This window comes from Vollenhovia emeryi, unplaced genomic scaffold, assembly GCF_000949405.1.
Source record: "Vollenhovia emeryi isolate VEMERY1.0 unplaced genomic scaffold, V.emery_V1.0 DF939136.1, whole genome shotgun sequence".
NCBI classification, from domain to species: Eukaryota; Metazoa; Arthropoda; class Insecta; order Hymenoptera; family Formicidae; genus Vollenhovia; species Vollenhovia emeryi.
Genome location: NW_011967230.1, coordinates 2,456,898 through 2,476,423, shown reverse-complemented (window position 1 = coordinate 2,476,423; position 19,526 = coordinate 2,456,898). Strand labels below are relative to the sequence as shown.

The window sequence follows — 19,526 nt, the reverse complement described above, 5'->3', positions numbered from 1 at the left end:
ACGTTTATATGGCAATCTAGCATGAAAAGCAAATCATTTGAGTCTGAAAATTAAAGAAATCTTTCAAGAGCCGAGGTTTTTATTGTTCAGTTTCGAAAAATTTTTTTCAAAATAGGAAGAGAGAGAGAGAGAGATGGGAACAGGTGATGGCGAGAATCCCCGCGCTGTTGTTTGTATCGCTCTATCTCGCTTTCTCCCTTGCGCTTTGATACTTCTTCGTTCACTGTCCCCACTACGCGACACTTTCCACGTGATCACGCATGCGCGGAGCGACGACTCCACGCGGTGCGCGTGAATCGGGGCCGATCCTGCGCACGCGTGGTCACACGGTTGTGCATGTGTGCGCGAAGTGGCGCAGAGTTAAGAATAGGACAGAACGGCGAGGGGGAGGGGGGGGGAGCGCTCAGTATACACACAGGCACGACTGAATTGGAAACTGGACTCGGCCGTATAAACATTGCGGTACGGCGGTGAGGTTCGGGCGGAGGAGAAGGAGAGTTTGTCAAGTTTTGCGAATTTTCCGAGGAGCCCGAGGCGCCCGCGATTCGCAGGTCGCGCGACGAGAAACGGTCGTCTCAAAGCGGTACAGCACGCTCCGCGCGAGGGGGAGGGGGGGGGGACACTCGCAATCAGGGTGAAAACGATTGAGAGACGCGACGCCCGTCCGCGATCATCTGAGACGTTGGCGTCTGACAGGTTAGCGTCAAGAGGATTCGCAGTGTAGATTCGTCCGTGCGGTGTGTATTTACCTTCCGAGTTCTATAAACAGGAAGCGGACGCTAACGTGACGGTTTCTGCAGGTAACCGAGCGATACCCTGGAGCCACGAGACCCTGTCGTAGACGCACAGCCCGGTACATCCCAAATGACAGTGAGTGAAATGTGCGCGACGGACGAAACGATTGTTGACTCTCGGCCGTGCGGTGTCTGATTTTCGCGAATTTCGTACAACAAGCTCGCGACGACGCTCGGATCCGCGCGTCAATTGCCAATCGGTCTTGAACGTATCCCGTCTTGTGAAATAATGTGACTCCAATTCTTTTTGGCATGCTAGAGAAGATGATGCTATTTTTGGCTTTTGTCGTGGCTGATTTTAGCGAGCGCGCCGATTTTGTTTTAATTAAATTGAATTGCAAAGGCTAATGTATATGAGAATGTTTCTATGCGAGAACGTACGCATTTTTATCGATAAGCCATCTACGTTCCGCCAAAAATGTGATATTAACATTGATTATTTTGTAAGTCGAGATGTTTCCATTGTGTTTTTATCATTAAACAGCTTCACGTTGAGCGAGCTTTAGCGTGCATCGGTGCGGAGCGGCGCAAGTGACTGATACTAAATATTGGTGTCATAAAGAAAAAAGTCTATATATTACTTGCAATATCTTATTTACACGCTTGTCGTTTCGTAGAATACCATGGGCGGAGCGCATCTGTGTACGCCGCCGTCCATCATTCAGCAGATGATGAACCAACAGAATCCACAGCAGCAACCGATTGGATTTTATATGCACACGCCGCAAGTACCGCCGATTACCTTTCCATGGAGCGTACCAGCGTTGCAGCAGGAATTGGTTAGATTCACCGGCGAGACCAGTTCCGGACCGATCGTTCATCAGAAGAGGAAATTGGAAGCGGCGGACGTTGTAGATATGTGAGTATCGCGCAACTCACGCGTGTCTACCGATTAATTGCGCAGCGAAATCTTGACGACGCGCGCTGTTTCTCCAAACAGGCATCAGACGAAGCAGTTTATAACCGAAGAGAAAATAGCTGCACACTTCAAAGATCTGCACATCAGTTCCAATTACGAATCCGAGAACCAGACGCCATCGACTTCCACTGTTCACGCGTCATCTTCCCGTCGTAGTCAGTTAGACATGGACGTCGATGTAACGAACACAATAAACGCCGAACAAACGAGCGAACTACATCCAAGATTGGTCCTCTCAGAGGAACTCAAGCGAATGCAAGAGGAACCTATTCTGCCATCAACCCTTATATCTAAATTGTAAATATAAATTAGTTACGTAATCTGTTAAGACCGGACTGAGATTGAGATTACATTGAAATTTGACCACTAATCTCAAGTTTAGTGACTTTTACTCTAATTGGGCAAATTTAATCTAATTTTAATATCAATCCGTAGTCTGATATGAGCTTTGAAAGTATGATACTATACATTTGAGAGAGAGAGAGAGAGAGAGAACTAAACAAACTATATAAATGTATTCGTCTTAGGAGTTTATTTTTTGTCTCTTTCAGAGAGAGGCCTTCTATGGCTCTGGTCCTGTGGGAACCACCAAATAGGCATCTTCGTATCTTGCCAACGAGAGATACTCCAACGCCAATCCCAAACACGTCTGATGACAATAACAATAATAACAATAATAATAACAATGACACTATTCCCGATCTAAATAACATATTGTCCAATGCCACATCAGCGTTTGAGCCAATGGAATTATGAGAATCTTTGGTTAGTGCAGCTTACTTCCTCTTCATATACACTAAAAACAAAAAGAGATATAAATATAATACTTTGAATTGGAAAACAGTTCCAATACTCTGAAAGGATGTAAAGTAGATTAGGATAAGAAATAATATGTTCTGCGGTTTCTTCTATTATATATATAATAATCGTTTGTGTGATGCTGCATTTGTATCAGTTTGAAATCTCTGTTATGTTATTTCCATTCAACATGCATGGACTTTATGTCATTTCATGGTACTTTATTATAATTTTGCTATGTGAGTATGGTATGGCTTTTCCTTTATTGCATGTAGTCCTTATTGTGCATTATGTCGTTATAATTTCTTATTTATATCATTTAGTGTGTAATAAATTTATAAGAGAAATTATTGTTATGAAAAGATACGTAACTACTATATTTAGTGAAATAATATGTTGAAATGCACATATATATATATATATATATATATATATATATATATATATATATATGCATTTCAACACATATATAGTGTCCAAAAAATATTGAATATTTTTAACAATACATTGGCCAATTTATTTACAAAAATGTGTGGCAAGATTATCAGACATTTATTGCAATTTTTAATTTTCTATGTACATGTTTTCATAATTAAATTTTATATATAATACAATTAGAAATTCCATTATATAAGTTTCAGTTGAAATGAAATGACGAATACTGCTTTGTTAACCATCTAATTTCCCAAGTTTAATTCGCAACTAAGTTCTTTTCTCAATCGCTTCTAATTTATGGATGATTGATACCTAGGCATTATTGTTAAAGAAAGATTAACTTCATTGGATCATCGAAGGATCAAAGAATAGGTAGCGGATTTGAGATATTTTGTATATTTACCATTTTCTATACTTGTTTATAATAAAATGATATTATAAGAGAGTTATAATGAAATTAATCTCGTCTATTTTAAATTGATACCGAGTATTTTCTTTATTTAAAAGATTTCTCATTTTCATTTTTGTTAATGATACCAGTACAAAATAAACATGTCTTTTTGTATTTTGTCTTCCTTGGTAATGAATGTTAGTAGTGGAAGAACAACAAAAGAGCCATAAGTTAAAGAAAAGTCAGCGACTCTGAACAGAGATTTGTAAAATAGAGGAAATTAAATATACAAATTTATATCTCTAGCAACTTTCTCAGTTTATATTTTGCACGTAATATTGAGTGAGCGAAAGATAACTTACAAAGCGAGGATAATAAATGATAACATGTAATGAGCGTTTATTAGGAATGATTGGGTATATATTGATATGTATTAGTTTTTGCATTAAAGTACGATTATGACGATAATAAAACCTGCAACCAGAATTTTAATACCTTTACCAATTTTAGAACACGCAAATTTATATGAATTTATTATTTATTTTATCTCTTATTAGTTATTTTTTCTAAATTCCACGTATTATTTTTTGAGAATTACCGTTCCCTTTTCAGGAAAGATATGTTAGCCATTTATTTTAAGATCAGTTTTTGCCAACGGTAATGAAATACCGTTCTATAATATTAGGTTCTTTTTTTCTACAATTTGACCTATAATTAAGTAGTTGCATTTGATAATAACAATTATTTTCGGTGGATTTAAAAAAGATCAGTAAAAATATTGGAAAAAATATTTAACACATTCCACCTCTTGTATTCCTCGAGAGAAGCTAGACAAAATTAAAAACTAGAAATTTCAAGAAAGATCATTAAATTAAAGAAACAATAACTGTACACACATAAGCAAACTTTATATCAATTTTCTATTTATTTAATTTTAATTTAATTTTTTGCTGACTTTGTATCAATGTGATTTTACCCTGCAAATGAAAAACCGGTGTCACCTATAGATTTTTGTCTCTTAAATATATCCGTACTAGGATAGACGTCTCCTTCGCCACTGGCGAAAAAGTCATCAGAAGCCGAGAGTAACTAGCAGCCTGGGAATCGGGATAAGGCTGTCGCCGGACTTCTGATGAGTCAACCCTTGCTAAAAGGTCTATCGGACTCTCGACTGTGACCGAAAGAAGACTGAGAATAAGTATCGGTCTCCTCACGGGCCATAAGGCTCTCAGAGCTTACTTATTCGTCCTCGGACTGGCGGAGCAGAAAAAAATGTCGGCTATGTGGAGAGGAAAAAAAGGACAGTATACATACAGTGTCCTGCGCTAGACTGTTAAAAAACTCAAGTCCCGGACCGTCCATTTCTAGAGCCCAGGAACCTGGGCGCAATGTAAGGATGGGCAGCCTCTGCAGTCTGATAGAAAATACCGGACTGAGACTAATAAGCATACCTTAATACCCAGCGGATAGTTACAAAGGAACTTTTAGATCTAGGTGACAGAAGAAGCTATATTAGTTTCACCCGTTTACTTTTATTGCCACCATTATTACCACTACTACTACTTTAATTACACTTTCGTTGTACATAACTTCAATCAAGTTTTGCATTTTAATAATGTTATTAATTTTCTACAGAGGGAAGAGAAGAGAAGGAGTGAATCCAACCTAAGGTACTTGCAGATTCGATTGTTTGAATCACAAACATTTTTACAGAACAATTTAAATAGTTTCAAATTTAAATAGTGGAGATAATTCGGTGAATTAATTATTCAGATATTCAAATATCCACATCGGCAAGTCTAGATCGTATGTATGTACTCAGTCCTAGTCCAACTTCGACAAAAATATACACATTCATACATATATTGTTTTTAAGTTAAATATATTATAGGCCTTTAATCCATAATTCAGGCTGTACGTTCCTCGTCCTCGTACTCGAACGGTCGATCTTCTGATAAAAGTTTTCTGAATTCTTTATAATCCTGTAACAATTCTCCGTTGATTGCCCTTATGACCATGTTGCTGTTCAACATTGTGACATGGTTGCCTTCAACGTAATGCACTTCCACCCTGTCTCGTGTGACCTAAAATGTTTTTCGCGCTGTGTTAGGCATCGATTATGAGAAATTAAACGCTTATAAAAAGTACATGAAAGTGTAATACCTTGTGTAGGCCATAATCTTCGTCGATCGTATCGACAAATTTTAATGTGGGTTTCAAAAGTGTTATAGGCGTTCGTAGTCGTTCCAAGGACGAAAAGTCGTATTTTCGGAGAGCGAGAATGTTCATATAAATAGCTGTACACAATGTTTTCTTATCTGCGACGGAAAGTACCATTTCGTTGTCAGGAACATGTGAAACGAAACTATTTAATTTCTCCTCCCAGGTCGTACATTTCTCGAGATCCAAAAGCAGCTAAGAAATAAACGGGATATTAGCAAGAAGACCGAAAAGTATGTTAGCAGCCAACAAGATCTACCTTTTCGCTTAAAGCTGATTGCATAGTATCCATGATAGCAAGCAAGATATTATTTTGAAGTTCTCCCTCAGTAGCGGATGGAAGGAATTGCTCTATTACTGTTTTCAGGATCTCAGGAGCACCATCAATCAGTACTAATCGACCGCTCAAACCTCGTTTTTCCAGTCGTTTCACTAACTCGATGGCAATTAACGAGCCGAACGAATATCCGACTATAGCGAAACCTCTTTGCTCTTCTGCCTTTGGTAAGATGTACTGGAAATTCCAATGAAATGTCAGTTGGCATGGACGAACATTTTTCGACTCAGCGAAAGCATTCATTAAAAAAAGAAATATATCGAATGAATGTCTTATTTTATTCATCATTTACGCTCTTCCGTGTATACGTACTGGTAAAAGAAAATCGGCGTATTCCGGTATAGACATATGGCTACGTCCATTATTTGTTATTCCATATTGCAAGACCGCAGCGATAGGTCTGATCTTCGACGCCAGTGGATTAAATAATTGTCCACAACCTTGTATACCCGGCAAAAGGAATACTTTGATCTTGCGCGGATCCATTCTAGTTTGTAATTCCATACAGGTCTCGGTAGACAACTTCTCGCTCACAAGTCGAACTATCAGTTGAATACCAGATATTGCGGCTGTTTGTTCAGTGATCTGTTGAGCCTGTGCTTGCTCTCGCTCCAATTCCTCATCGCACATCTCTGACAGTTTGGCAAAGCTCAGATTGTGGATGTCCCGCGCTGTGAGCAAGACATCGAACTCACGTTCCACTGTTTGTTTAATTTGCACAGACTTAATCGAATCTATGCCGAGTTCGGCCAACGATGTGTTCGGAGCCACAGATTTGAGATCTTTTATACCTGCAAAAATATCAAGAAACATATTTAGACTCGGTATCTTATCAATAGTAACGTATATTTTTTAATAACGACACGGTATAGAAGCAATTTTATTTGTGAAATTCAAATCAAGACCTACAAACATCTGATGAGAATAGTATAAATAAACAAAAAGATATATTTTTTCTCCAGGAATATTGATTCTATAGAGAATATACTTAAATGGTTTATAATTTGAAAACATAGAATTAACATCTTCATTGTGTAATACATGTAATTTATAGATTCCTTTTGATTTTGTTCTAGGAGACTATTCTAAAATGACAACAATCTTACCCATTATATCCGCCACGGTCTCCACAATGTTGACAGTTCCATGAACGCACTTCTCCGCTACCATCATGCTAGATACCACCGGACGATTCTGCAACAAGAAATTGTCGAGCTTCTCAAGACAGGAGGATACTCTTTGCTGTAAAGTACCGCCAATAAGCTCCTTGTTGTTGTCCTGCCACTCGGCGACAAGGCCAACTTCGCCTATCGAGCCCCACTGGATAGCCAGCCCCGGTAGACCGTTCGCCGCTCTGCGCTCGCAAATTCTCTCCATCACGGAGTTGGCCATACCGTAATTTGTCTGCCCAGCATTCCCTCTGCCACAAGAGACCGAGGAGAAAACTACAAACTGTTGCAGCTGCGGGCACAAACTTCTGGACAACTTGTCCAGCATCTTCGTGGCGTAAGCCTTCGCCCTGAAACACTCCTCGAACGACTTCGGCGTTTGGTTCTTGCAGACGCTGTCCTTCAGTACCACGGCGAGATTGAAAATCGCGTCCACCGGGCCCTGCTTTTCCGCGGAGTTCAGTATAAATTCGCAATCTTTGTGACTTGAAGCGTCTGCCCCCGTGACGATAAGCACATTCACGCCGTAAGATTTCCATTGCTCGACCTTCAGACGTTGATAACCGTTCTTTATTCCTGTTCTTGACGTCAATACCAAGTTTTTGGCGCCTCGGGATATCAGCCAGCCGGCCAATTCCAACCCGAAACCACCTAGTCCGCCCAGGATGAGGTAAGTTTTATTACTGTCGCAGTAATATCGAGGCTCAGCGAGAATAGGCTTCTTTTCAAGGACCTTCTTCTCGTCGCAAACTTTTACAAGTATCTATAAGACATGTAATATAGCCTTGTTAACTTTCTTTTAGCTTCTCGCAGACTTGGCTTTATTTTAATAAGTTTAATATTCTCTCCAAAGCGCTTAGGAGAATCGTTAGGTAACTATAATATTGTAATAGAACAGTTGATAGCAGTTGACCGTATATAATTCGTATTTCTAGCAAACAATGTTAATGAATAACTTTATGCAGCTTATTAATAGATTTGAGAAGAACAATTGATTACAATCAAACTGCCATCAACCACAGTTCTTTTTACCTTGCCTATGTGCTTTCCGGCTGCCATATATTTGAAGGCTGTTTCCAATTCGTCCTTTTCAAAGACTTTTCTAACAAGCGGCTTGATAACTCCATTTTTTAGGCCTTTGTTTACCATATCATGCAGCTCTCTCGTTTCTTCCTCCGCTGTAGAGACGAACAAGTTGTCAAACGAAATTCCGTGGAAACTAACTTCCTTCAAGAAGATCATCATTCCCAAGGGATTATTTGCAGCGAGATCAAACTTGCCGATCTCCAGGAAACGACCACCCTGTGCCAGACAGCGAACCGACGCTTGGAGCTTCTCCTTGGTCAACGAGTTTAAAACGATGTCCACCCCGTTACCGTTCGTTTGCTGAAGTATTATCTGTTCGAAGCTAGTGTCGCGCGAACTGCTAATATGATTATCTGGAATCGACGGGAATAGCTCGCGGATGAACTTGCGTTTTTCTGGCGTTCCGACGGTGGTGAACACTTCGCAGCCTTCGTGAAGAGCTAGATTTATTGCCGCCTGGCCGACGCTACTAGTGCCAGAATGAATGAGCACTTTGTCGCCTTCCTTCATATCAGCACGATGATACAGAGCCATGTAGCATGTCGCATACACGCATGGTACGGTGGCCGCGTCTTCCAGTGACCAATTGTCAGGCACGTACCAGCAGAATCTTCTATCAGCTTCAATGACATTCGTTATAGCTCTGAAAAGTAGTAAATATTGATCGTACAAATCTCAACTTCTATTTTAGAATACAAAATATCGTAGAGATGATAGTATATAATGATAATTAATCAATAAGCGGTCACTAATGTGAACATTAATAATTAAAGCTCATACACAGTATGAAAAATCGAAAATTTGCAAAAGCTCTCGCGTACATCTACGATAATCTAATCGCAAATATGTTAATAAACTTTGGAAAATAACGGAACTTGATAGTCTTATATTATTACAACACATTGCGTGATACATTTCTTCTTTTAAATAGTGTAATGAAACAATTTTTCAATGTATGATTTCGTGTCAAAGTATACGAAGTATACATTTTTAATAAGAACATTACTTTCCACGACAGCTGAGTCCCATCACACGACGACCAGTGGTATCGATACCAGCATACTCCAGGCCGATGATGCAATCGTCGAATCGGCTAGGCACGAATGAGGTATTATTCTTAGCGAGTTTGCCTGTGGACAACATCATATCCCTAAAGTTGAGAGACGAGTACGCTACATGGACTAGGTCCTTTTGATTGCTGTCAGGACGTATAGGGCCCTCGATCCAACGAAGCGAGCTTAAGTCGCCAATTGTCTAGTTTTCATAAATATATTAAAAATAGAATAATTATATTATACATTATATTATACAATATATATGATATATTATACTGCGCATATGTATAACAGTAATGACAATACAAATGTATGTGCGTACGCACGTTTATGCTTCAGAATTACAACATGTTTTCTTATTACAACGTACCATTTGATTGGCATAGGCGTGACAAACAAGCTTCGGCTGTGGACCCGGAAGCGGCTGATACCTGTAGGAACCCCATTCCTTCCCCGGTCTCAATACATTAATCGGCAAATCAAGCTGAAGCTGTTCCCAGTATAATATGTTTTGTAAAGAAAATTTAGGGGCTTTGGTATCTTGTATCAATACGCTTCTGATAATTTCTCCGCCTGGTTCTTTTCTTAAGCAGTTAACGAAGCCTAGCAAACCACTTTCCAATTCTCCCTCACCGATGAGTATTACCCTCATGTCGACCGCCTCACTCTTCGCATTCATGAGCGAATTCAGCTTTTCGAGCCAGGTAAACTGGTCGTTTTTAACATGGATGATTTCCGTTTTTCTGGCCAACTGTTTCTTCTTCTTTAAAAGTACAATAGTCTCTTCGCCAATACTCTTCTCTAGAATCACGTTTAAGTCGTGCTTTGAAGATGACGAAAGATTCTCGAACTTGGACAGTCTTTCTCGTGTCAATATAAAACCGCCGTTTTTCAGTTTCGACAGAATATTTTCCAATTGTTGTGTCTTATTCCTCGATAGCAGCCCGATACCGACAGCAAGCAGAATATTCTCTTCTTTGGGCACTTTACTCATATCTATGGGGATCACATTAGAGGGTAACGAATTATTGTCAAAACGATTAGAAGGTGCTGACAGATACACCTTCGGCTGAATCAAGGGCAAATCATCCAGAATCTCAGTAAGCACAGGTGACGCTAATTTATCCACTGTTACATTGTCGGAGTCGTCAATCAACTCGATGGTCTTTACATGAATACTTTGATGACATTCGATTGCGATATGCGTGGACAATCTGATCGCCTCTTTTAGGGACACTTGCGCTCTGTCACGATGAGCCACGAATTTGTATTCTTCGAGGACTGGAATTTTGGCTGGTGGTCGGCGAGGTATAGCCGTAGCTTTGACACCACGGATTTCGACTCCCCCTGACATTATGACTTCCCATTCTTTGTACACATGCACGGGGAATTCTGTAACAAAAATTGCAGTCATATTATCATTATTATTGTTGTATTTATATATTGTATGTGTAATTATAGTAATCATATCAGACTTATTAGTGTAAGAATTATGATAAGAGTAATGAAGAACTATTCATAATTTTCATTACATGATGCGTAATATATTTCTCATTAAAATTTGATATTGATTATATCATATATGACTTCTTTCTTAAACATTTATATACTTGTATAGAGTGAACTTGAAAGTTCAGCTTTATTGAAAATTGAATTTAACAAGATATCTCTAATTAAGTTTCTTTCTTTAAGAAGTTGAGTTCTTTAAGATTTATTCTGGTCTATACGAGTAGATAAACAGAATATAATTACATTGATAACGATTTAAAATCCATAGTTATCGCACGTATGTTACGTTTGAATTAAGAAATGTAGTTAATCTTCTTTCGCAAGCAAACCTCGTGAGATACACGAGAAACCAAATGTATGAACTTACGTTTGTCTTCTGAATTTAGATTTTGGCCTTCCTGTTGGTGAAGCTTAGTGTCAATCACGATCTTTTGTATTTTTGTAGGTACATATAAACTTTTCGTGTCCATTCCAAGCATCATTATCTGCAGCATGTTGTCGATGAATGTCACCCAATTACCTGCCCAAGTAATGTGTCCCTTCTTTCCTGATATGGATGCGCTTTTTAAGGAACAGAAGCTGCCTGAATATTGATAACCCCGTAATCGTAGCTCTTTATAAATGTCCTTGGTATTCATCACCTCTTCCTCGTCATCATCTTCTGGCAAAAGTGAAGCAGGTACCTTCTCTTGTGTCGGGTTCTTCACGACTCGAATGAATCCAGTTACAACCGCAGAATTACCTTCCGTTATTTCGAATCTTCCAGTGCCTGTAGAAATAAGTATTGCGATTAATTAAGGTTCATACTTACTCGATTGCCAAGTCTTTGTTGACAATGGTGACTTAATTCACAACGGTGAAAATAAGAAATGAATTTTATATCGACACAAAAATGTATGCATGCTTGTTGACACATCAAAAAACTACATTATTTTTGCAACGTGCAGCAGCATTTTTCATTTTAGCGCAGTATTTTTATGCTTAAGATAATTGTTGCAGTGTTAAGTTATATCGACAACTTCCATTTTATTACATAATTTAATGTAAAAGCAAATATTTATTTTAATTTAGCAGCTGTCAAACAATTTGTTTCCGTTTTTGATTAGACATAATTCAATTTGCTTATACGAGTTTTTATTATTAATTAAACAAACAAAAGGGAAAAGTTTTCGTCCTATTTTACACGTCTAGTCTATCGATTTAGGTTTGCACAGTTTAAAATTTAATTTTAAAATTTGGAATTTTGCTATCACATGAAAAATTGATCCAATCCATGAGTTTCAATAAAAAAATTAACTCTTAGGATAAAAATATTACGTATTCTGTATAAAAGTATAAATAAATGCAATTGTAATTGATGACTTTGTATTGAACTATAAATTAAATGACGCGTAAGTTAAAACATGTCGATACAGTGGCAGTAATTGTTAATTACAACAGCATTCTGTATATATTTTGTATGAATATAAACAATAATAATACCTTTTTGCACCATCACTGATAACTGAACCTCGCCATCTTTCGGTATATGGATAACACGTGTGAAGTTGACATCTTCGAAGACGACCGATACCTCTGTGTACATTTCCACATACAAGATACCTATAGTTTCCCAAATCATAGCAAGATATCCCATGGCAGGGATCAAATTCTGCCCATCGATAACATGACCGATCATATACTTATCGTCCTCGTTTGCTAGCGACAAAGAAACGACTCTCTCTCCGGAGGTGGTCTTCTTTTGCATCTTAAATGACGTTACGTACCAGTCGTCAGAGTGCTCCCACCTTGAAGGAAATCAAATCGTTTATCATCCTAATCTCTCGATGAAGCTTAACAGGATTCTCAAAGTAATTTTTATGCAGCTTTTCCTCATTCTTATCATTCATTGTTCTCTTCGTAAGAGAAGATGATCGAGGGACAATTACATTTTGACAAATTGAGCGTAAAAATGATTTTATATTAAATAATTGAATATGTAAATGATTTCGGCAAGCACCTACCTAATAGAAGGTGAGATCATTGGGGTACCGGCACTAACTGGATACTCGACAGGTGGATAGAGAATCGCAATATCCGGTTGTAGTCCTGCATTGTAGAGCTTGCCAATTGCTTGTAGGAAAACATCGACATTATCTTTATGACCGCGCTGAGTGAGCGCGACATTCGTGACTCCTGAACCGAGGGATCGCCTCAGGATGGCCTGCAGAAGACCGTGGGGCGCGATCTCAATGGTCACGGCCTCCTTCGGGATCATACGCGCCGTTTCCTCGAATAGTACAGGACTCAGAAGATTGTTGGTGTGGTACTCGGCGGACGACAATTTGGCAGCCGCGGTGGACCATTTGTTGCGTGGCACAGACGAGCTTACCCATTTCTTGCTGCGCGGCTGCGGTTGAGGAATTACCTCGTTCAGATAAGCCAGAAGTTTTGGGCCGGCGGGTGCGATGTAACGGCTGTGATAAGGTATGTTGCTGCATGGCACTTCCTTCGCGAAGATTTGCTTAGCCTGGTTAGATATATGTAGACTTAATTAGGACGAATATTGAAAGAAAGACACAGACGACAATTAAAATTCGGCAATAAAATAAATAATTAAACCCGTAATGAAAATGTTATATACATAATGTACAAATGTAGCATGTATCGTTGTATTTTAACACGTTGGTAAATGTCTTGACGTCGTTTTCAATCGATAAACTCTTACATTTAAATGTGTTTAAAATAATAAAAATAAATTTACATACATCTATATTATATTTTTTATCAGTACAATTTAGAATTTCATTATTGAATGAAAGTAAGTTAGTAATAGAACCTGCAGTTGGGCGACAAATTCCTTCATCGACTCAGCGGGTCCACTAATAGTGCTGCTGTCGGCAGCGTTGTGACAAGCTACTTCGATATCGGGTGGACACATATCTTTGATGTCCTCGTAGCCAAGACCGACAGCCGCCATCGAACCGTAAATTACTTCAGTTTCGATGGAAGCCAAACCTCTCGAGTACGCCGACAAGATCATTTGTTCGGCAGTGAAGCATCCATCTGCATAAGCACAACCGAGCTCTCCGACGGAGTGACCAATAATATTATCCGGCACAATACCCATCGATGTGAGAAGATCGACCAGACCAATCTATCAAATTCATATTGTATCAGAATACAATGAAGAATTATCAGAAATTTCTAAAATTTAATGATTTTACACGCTTGACACATTTTAATTATAAATTCTTAATTAAAATAATGTAATATCTAGTCTTAATTTTGAAAAATTGAATATATGTGACTTTTCATATAAAAATATTAATATATCTCATTGTACATTGCACTTTATTATTAAATTACTTCAATTTTTGTTATTCAATTTTCGAAATTTTTAAAATTTTATTATCATCACGCCAGTCGTTCTTTCATAATTTTGGCGCTTAATCAATATTTTTGAATATAGTTCATCAGAAGAAATAAAAATGTGAGTGTCACACTATAGCAGCTCACCTGTACTGCCGCGATACCCACAAACGAATGCAAAATATTGTCAAAAATAGTTTTGTCCTTGTTTGTTAGTATATTAATGATGTCTACACCGCGCGGTCGTAAGACAGCGTCGCATTTTTTAATAGCTTCGGCAAAGACGGGGAATCTCATCAGGTCAGTACCTATTTCGATTTAACAAATCAATAAACAAAAACGTATTAGAGTAAAATATAATAATTTCCATTCTTAGAGATTAAAACGAAATGCGATACGTACCCATGCCAGGCCACTGCGACCCCATACCGGAGAACACGAACCAAAGTGGTTTTACAGTTCCCAAATAATTTTCTGATTCTCTTAAGGCACGGTCCGCCGTTTTCGAGCCGATTACTGTGTATCCTCGATACAGATGCCCCTGAATATCCTCAGAATGAATGTCGTGCAGCAGATGAATATATTCAGTGTCTATCGGGTGTCTCTCGATCTACGAAAACATAAAAATAAATTTTCTCACGAATCTATACCGCATCCAATCAATATGCCTCGACGAGCATTTCTCTCTGTGTCGATTTTTCACCGAGGAAATCTACCAAACCTCGTAATTAAAGGAGAATCCTGTATGAGATAAGCCTCCTAATATGAGACAGCGGAGTTTCTGTTAAATTAATAGGCATCATTTGTTGGTTTCATAAATTTATTGTCCCTGGAGTGAAATTTGTTTAGTGGAAAATGGTGCGAGTAATTGTTTCGAAAAAGATTTAAAAAATTGAATGTTGAAAACCCGTTATCTTATGTTAGGAGCTTATCTCATAATAGGAGACCTTGTTCTATACATACGTAAAGATACCATAAACTATCCAATTTATTAATATATGGCTGATTTCATTCATTTTCTATTTTTCATATTACTTAATTTTGATATAATTTTTCTTTCAACATCGTCATTCTTCGATCTTTACTTACGTCGTCTAAGAATACTTTAATAGACTCTTCCGTACGTCCGGATACTACGACGAGTCTCGGTAAATCATCAGTTGGTGCTCCATTGTTGATTTTCTTTTTCGGATTCGATTTCAATATGACGTGGCAATTGGCACCTCCAAAACCGAAGGAGTTAATACCCACGTAACCGCCATCCCATGGTGTCGGCTCGGTGATGACTTTGAGCCTGCCATCTCCGAGAGCTTTCAAGCCTTCTCGCGGCCGGTTGTAATGTAAATTGGGTGGAATTAATCCAGTTTCCATTGCTATTATCATCTAGGATAAAAGTAGTAACATAATGAATTAATGTGGCATAAACCTAGCTACTTCCTTTTTACCATTTTAGTCAAATATTCGAATACTTACAATATTGGCAACAATTTTAATTAGGATTAAATAATTTAGGGCTAAATATAATGTATGGCATTTTTAATAATGCAGAGAGTTTATTGCGAAAAATTTTCAAAAGAGTTTGAATGTAAACGCTGATATTCCTTTTAAAAAAAGAGTCACCTTGACAACTTGACATAGGCCGCTAGCAGGCTCGGAATGACCCATATTCGACTTAACAGAACCAATTAATAAAGGGGTAGTTCTGTCTTTACAGATGATGTTCTCAATCGCGTTGATCTCCTCGGGATCGCCGACTTTGGTGCCGGAACCGTGGCATTCCAGATAGACCAGATCGCTCGTCGGTATGCCACAATCCTCGTAACACTCTTTCATCAGTATTCCCTGCATCTTGCTTGACGGGAACGTGATGCCTTGCTCCTTGTAACCGTCGCAATTCGCTTTACCGTAGACCAATGTGGCGTAGATCCGTCTCGCGTTTTTCGCCTTCTGTAGAAATATGACGGAAACTGTCTCGCTGCGAGCATAGCCATCCGCATCAGCATCAAACGCTTTACTACGGCCGTCAGGCGACAAAACCCCTACAATCATCATTATCATCAAATATACGAAAATAATCGCTTATTGTATCCGCAATACTTTATACAGTAGTTATTGATTCTCTTGAGAACAAGACGTTGTGTAAAAAAGGTCTTACTTTCTAATGTATTACATTATTAGCTCTTTTACCTGGGATCACACCCTATACGTATGATATAACTGTCAGTTAAATACATTCTTTACATCGAATTCTTATTCGACTTATTCGGCGACTTCGACACCGCAATAAAGCAAGTATTACAATAAAGCGAGTCACACGAATTTTTTGGTTTCTCAGTGCATGTAAAACTTAAACCTAGTGTTTACACTATGCTGTATTATTAAGTATACAATAGTATTATGTTAAAAAAAAAGGTGTACGTGCCTTAATTAAAAAATATTCTATTGCTAAAAAATGTGACAGAGATACGAAGTGACTGCATGCTGTTGAAAAAAATTACACCGATATCTGTATGTACAATATCTGCGAACCACAAGAAAACGAGATATGCTTGGATGCTGTGCAATTACGTAATTCATTGTGCTATCGTTAATATGCGACTAATTACCAGAAAGTTCTGAAATTGTAACAAGAGTCTCTATCTTTCTCTCCTCTTAAGCTCTCTTCGTATACGAATATTTCCTTTGGCACGACACAGATAAAGTATTTCTTTACAATAAATTTAACTTGATTATTAATTGTTGTAATTACCTTATTAATAATAAGTACAATTTTCTTTTTATTTTGTATTTCTTACAACACAAATCTTTACAGGAAAACATGAGTTTCCATTTCTTTCTTGTTATAACGTAATCGAGGATCGGGTTCGTACCGAGACGAGAAAATTGCAGCGATACGTAGGGATGAAGACATAGATTCGATCCGCCCACGATAGCGGCGTCGCATTGGCCGTCACATATTGAGCGATAAGCGTGCTCCAACGCAACCAAGCTCGAGCTGCAGGCGGAGTCCACAGTGTAAGATGGTCCAATCACTCCTAACCAGTAGGAAATCCTATTCGCCAGCATGGCTCTGCTGCACCCGGTAATTCCAAAGCCATTTACCTAATCATCGCAAGAAAATTAAGAGTAGGAAATAACTTTGTACCGACTTTAATTGCTGGGAACTTTGCCTCCTACATCTTTCGATTCTATTTTTAGCAATAAGCGAGCGAGTAATCGCAAATTTTGAAGAAATGTGAACTTTCCGACGTTTGAAATTCTCTCTACATCGAAATCTAAATTGATAAAGTGTGTAGTCTCGATTTAACGTTTGTCTCATTTGCCATGTATTAATGATGTACCTGTAGTTTTTCGTAAAACCAAGTCTTTTCAGATTCAGAGAAACACGCGCCTATGAAAACGCCGGTTCGCGACCCACGCAACTGCTTTGGATTAACTCCCGCGTCAACGACAGCCTCGTAAGCGTGCTCCAATAACATTCTGCACATCGGATCCATCGTGTGGGCCTGTTTGAAGTGGACCCCGAAGAACAACGCGTCGAATTTGCCGATATCGTTAATCTTTCCTGTACGATGAGGGATCTCCGGATGATCTGTTAGTATTTATAAAAATATAATAAATCATCGTATCTATCCTGGGAGCTTTAATTACACGATTAGAATAAAGATACATTCAACTGTGTCATATTTAGTATATTTAGTGTACGTAATAATATTTAGTATACGTAATATTATTTTATACTTTTTCCATAAAACGATATCAAATACATCTATGTATACGTCTCTATGTTATATAATATATACGGGTGTACCGCAATTCGTGACCGAAATTTTAATAACGTATTTTTGAGCAAAAAGTAAGACGAAAATCCTAATACGAAAATGTCGAGGCTATAATACTTTTATACTTAAATTATAATACAAATCAGGTAGTCTAAATTTAGACTACCTGATTTGTCTATTATAAATGCTTCCCATTTGAAAAGTATTATAGCCTCGACATTTTTGTATTAGGATTTTCGTTTTACTTTTTGTTCAGAAATACGTTATTAAAATTTCGGTCACGAATTGCGGAACACCCTGTATATAATACATATAAAATATAAAGTTATAAATACATATATTATTTGATATCGTTTTATGGAAAAAGTATAAAATAATACTTGTCTGCGTAAGAGATTTAATATTTAGTATACGTTACTGACAATAACGATATTTAATTGTATTTATAGCAGTTAAAACTCTTTTATTAATTGTAACTTATTAATTACCTAATTCCCACCGGCGATTATCATCCGTGACCAGGTCCACCTTATTCAATAAATTGTCTTTGAGCTCCTCTACATTCTTGGATTCTGGAAATCTTCCGGCAATACCGGAGATAACGATTTCGTTGCCAGGTTCAGGTGTCTTGTAAATCTTCTTACTCGATTTCAGGGCAGGCATCGTTTTCACCTTCTCGTTACGTTAATATGAAGAAAAGAAATAATGCTGCTGAAGTTGGTTGTTAAAATATTATTTTCTCAGTTAAGAAATGTCTCATTAATTTTATCAATTATGAGAAATATTTACAATTCCCTTAATAATCCTCGTACCGTATAAAACTGTATCAATCTGTTTATTATTATAGGGGACTTAATAAGCTCACGAACCGTTTCTGTGAACGTTGCATTACAACTGAAAGGTGAGACAACGGAAATCAGTGCTTTTGTATCGAAGAACATCCCTACCTTATGAGTTGTTGGAACTTTGAACTTCCTTTATACATTTGCATTGTTGGTGAGAAATGTATCAAACTGTTTTCGTGAGCGGCTAACTTATTATCTCAAGCGTTATGTAAGACAAGAGCACAACATTTTACAAGTAATCACAGAATTATAATAAATTTCTGGTCGTGAGTGTGCATAATACAATGAGAGTACCTATACTACATACATTTCAATTAACATATGCATTTCGTTAAAGAAGAGAAACATTATTCGCTATTGTAGAAATGCAGATTTGATTACAATAGATTTAATTAATATACATATAACTATAGAATTTAATAACCTGTATAACAAAGTTACAACGTATCTATTGGTTTTACTCATATGCGAAATGTTTAATCTTATTTGTATATTTGTAACCCAAGTTATTACATTGTATCAAAGTCACATGTGTACATTTTTCATCTATGTACTCCACATTTTTATATTTCTTACATAACTCTTCACTTTTAAGACAACGAAATAAAAGCATTAATATTTATAAAACGACATAAGTTGTTAATATTTTGTTTTGTACGATTCGTATTCTTTATTCATCGTGTCTAACAGTAAATGCGCAAATGATTACTATACTACTAATTACGTTTGTACATTTTTGAACATTTTTTTAATTGTGATTTCCTGTAGGCAAAAGAGTTTTAACCTTCATACATTGGGTATTAAAAAAGTCTGGACACGGTCAAATATCTCGATA

At 37.6% G+C, this 19,526-nt stretch overlaps 2 protein-coding genes across 6 annotated transcripts; one reads left to right on the top strand and one right to left on the bottom strand.

The window, feature by feature from the left end:
- The first annotated feature begins 410 nt into the window (after positions 1–410).
- LOC105567647 (myb-like protein Q) lies at positions 411–2,858 on the top strand. 3 transcript variants are annotated; one of them, XM_012022687.1, is made up of 5 exons: positions 411–696; positions 801–870; positions 1,412–1,653; positions 1,735–2,010; positions 2,265–2,858. In XM_012022687.1, the coding sequence occupies exons 2-5, from the start codon at positions 865–867 to the stop codon at positions 2,467–2,469; spliced, it is 729 nt and encodes a 242-aa protein (XP_011878077.1). In that variant the 5' UTR covers positions 411–696; positions 801–864; the 3' UTR covers positions 2,470–2,858. The 3 variants fall into 3 exon arrangements, with proteins under 3 accessions (XP_011878077.1, XP_011878076.1, XP_011878075.1); XM_012022686.1 differs by having other exon boundaries at positions 411–737; XM_012022685.1 differs by lacking the exons at positions 411–696; positions 801–870 and adding an exon at positions 895–1,237.
- Positions 2,859–4,849: 1,991 nt separating this feature from the next.
- Positions 4,850–19,220, bottom strand: LOC105567646 (fatty acid synthase). Of its 3 annotated transcripts, none has more exons than XM_012022683.1 (20): positions 18,636–19,220; positions 18,335–18,557; positions 17,406–17,656; positions 16,935–17,166; positions 15,685–16,103; positions 15,154–15,447; positions 14,467–14,674; positions 14,212–14,372; positions 13,532–13,849; positions 12,717–13,222; positions 12,196–12,500; positions 11,081–11,482; positions 9,575–10,596; positions 9,156–9,403; positions 8,096–8,792; positions 7,001–7,826; positions 6,207–6,685; positions 5,817–6,071; positions 5,501–5,752; positions 4,850–5,421 (listed from the first exon to the last, which is right to left on the bottom strand). In XM_012022683.1, the coding sequence occupies exons 2-20, from the start codon at positions 18,507–18,509 to the stop codon at positions 5,245–5,247; spliced, it is 7,227 nt and encodes a 2,408-aa protein (XP_011878073.1). In that variant the 5' UTR covers positions 18,510–18,557; positions 18,636–19,220; the 3' UTR covers positions 4,850–5,244. The 3 variants fall into 3 exon arrangements, with proteins under 3 accessions (XP_011878073.1, XP_011878074.1, XP_011878072.1); XM_012022684.1 differs by having other exon boundaries at positions 18,659–19,220; XM_012022682.1 differs by having other exon boundaries at positions 18,335–19,220.
- Positions 19,221–19,526: the final 306 nt, after the last annotated feature.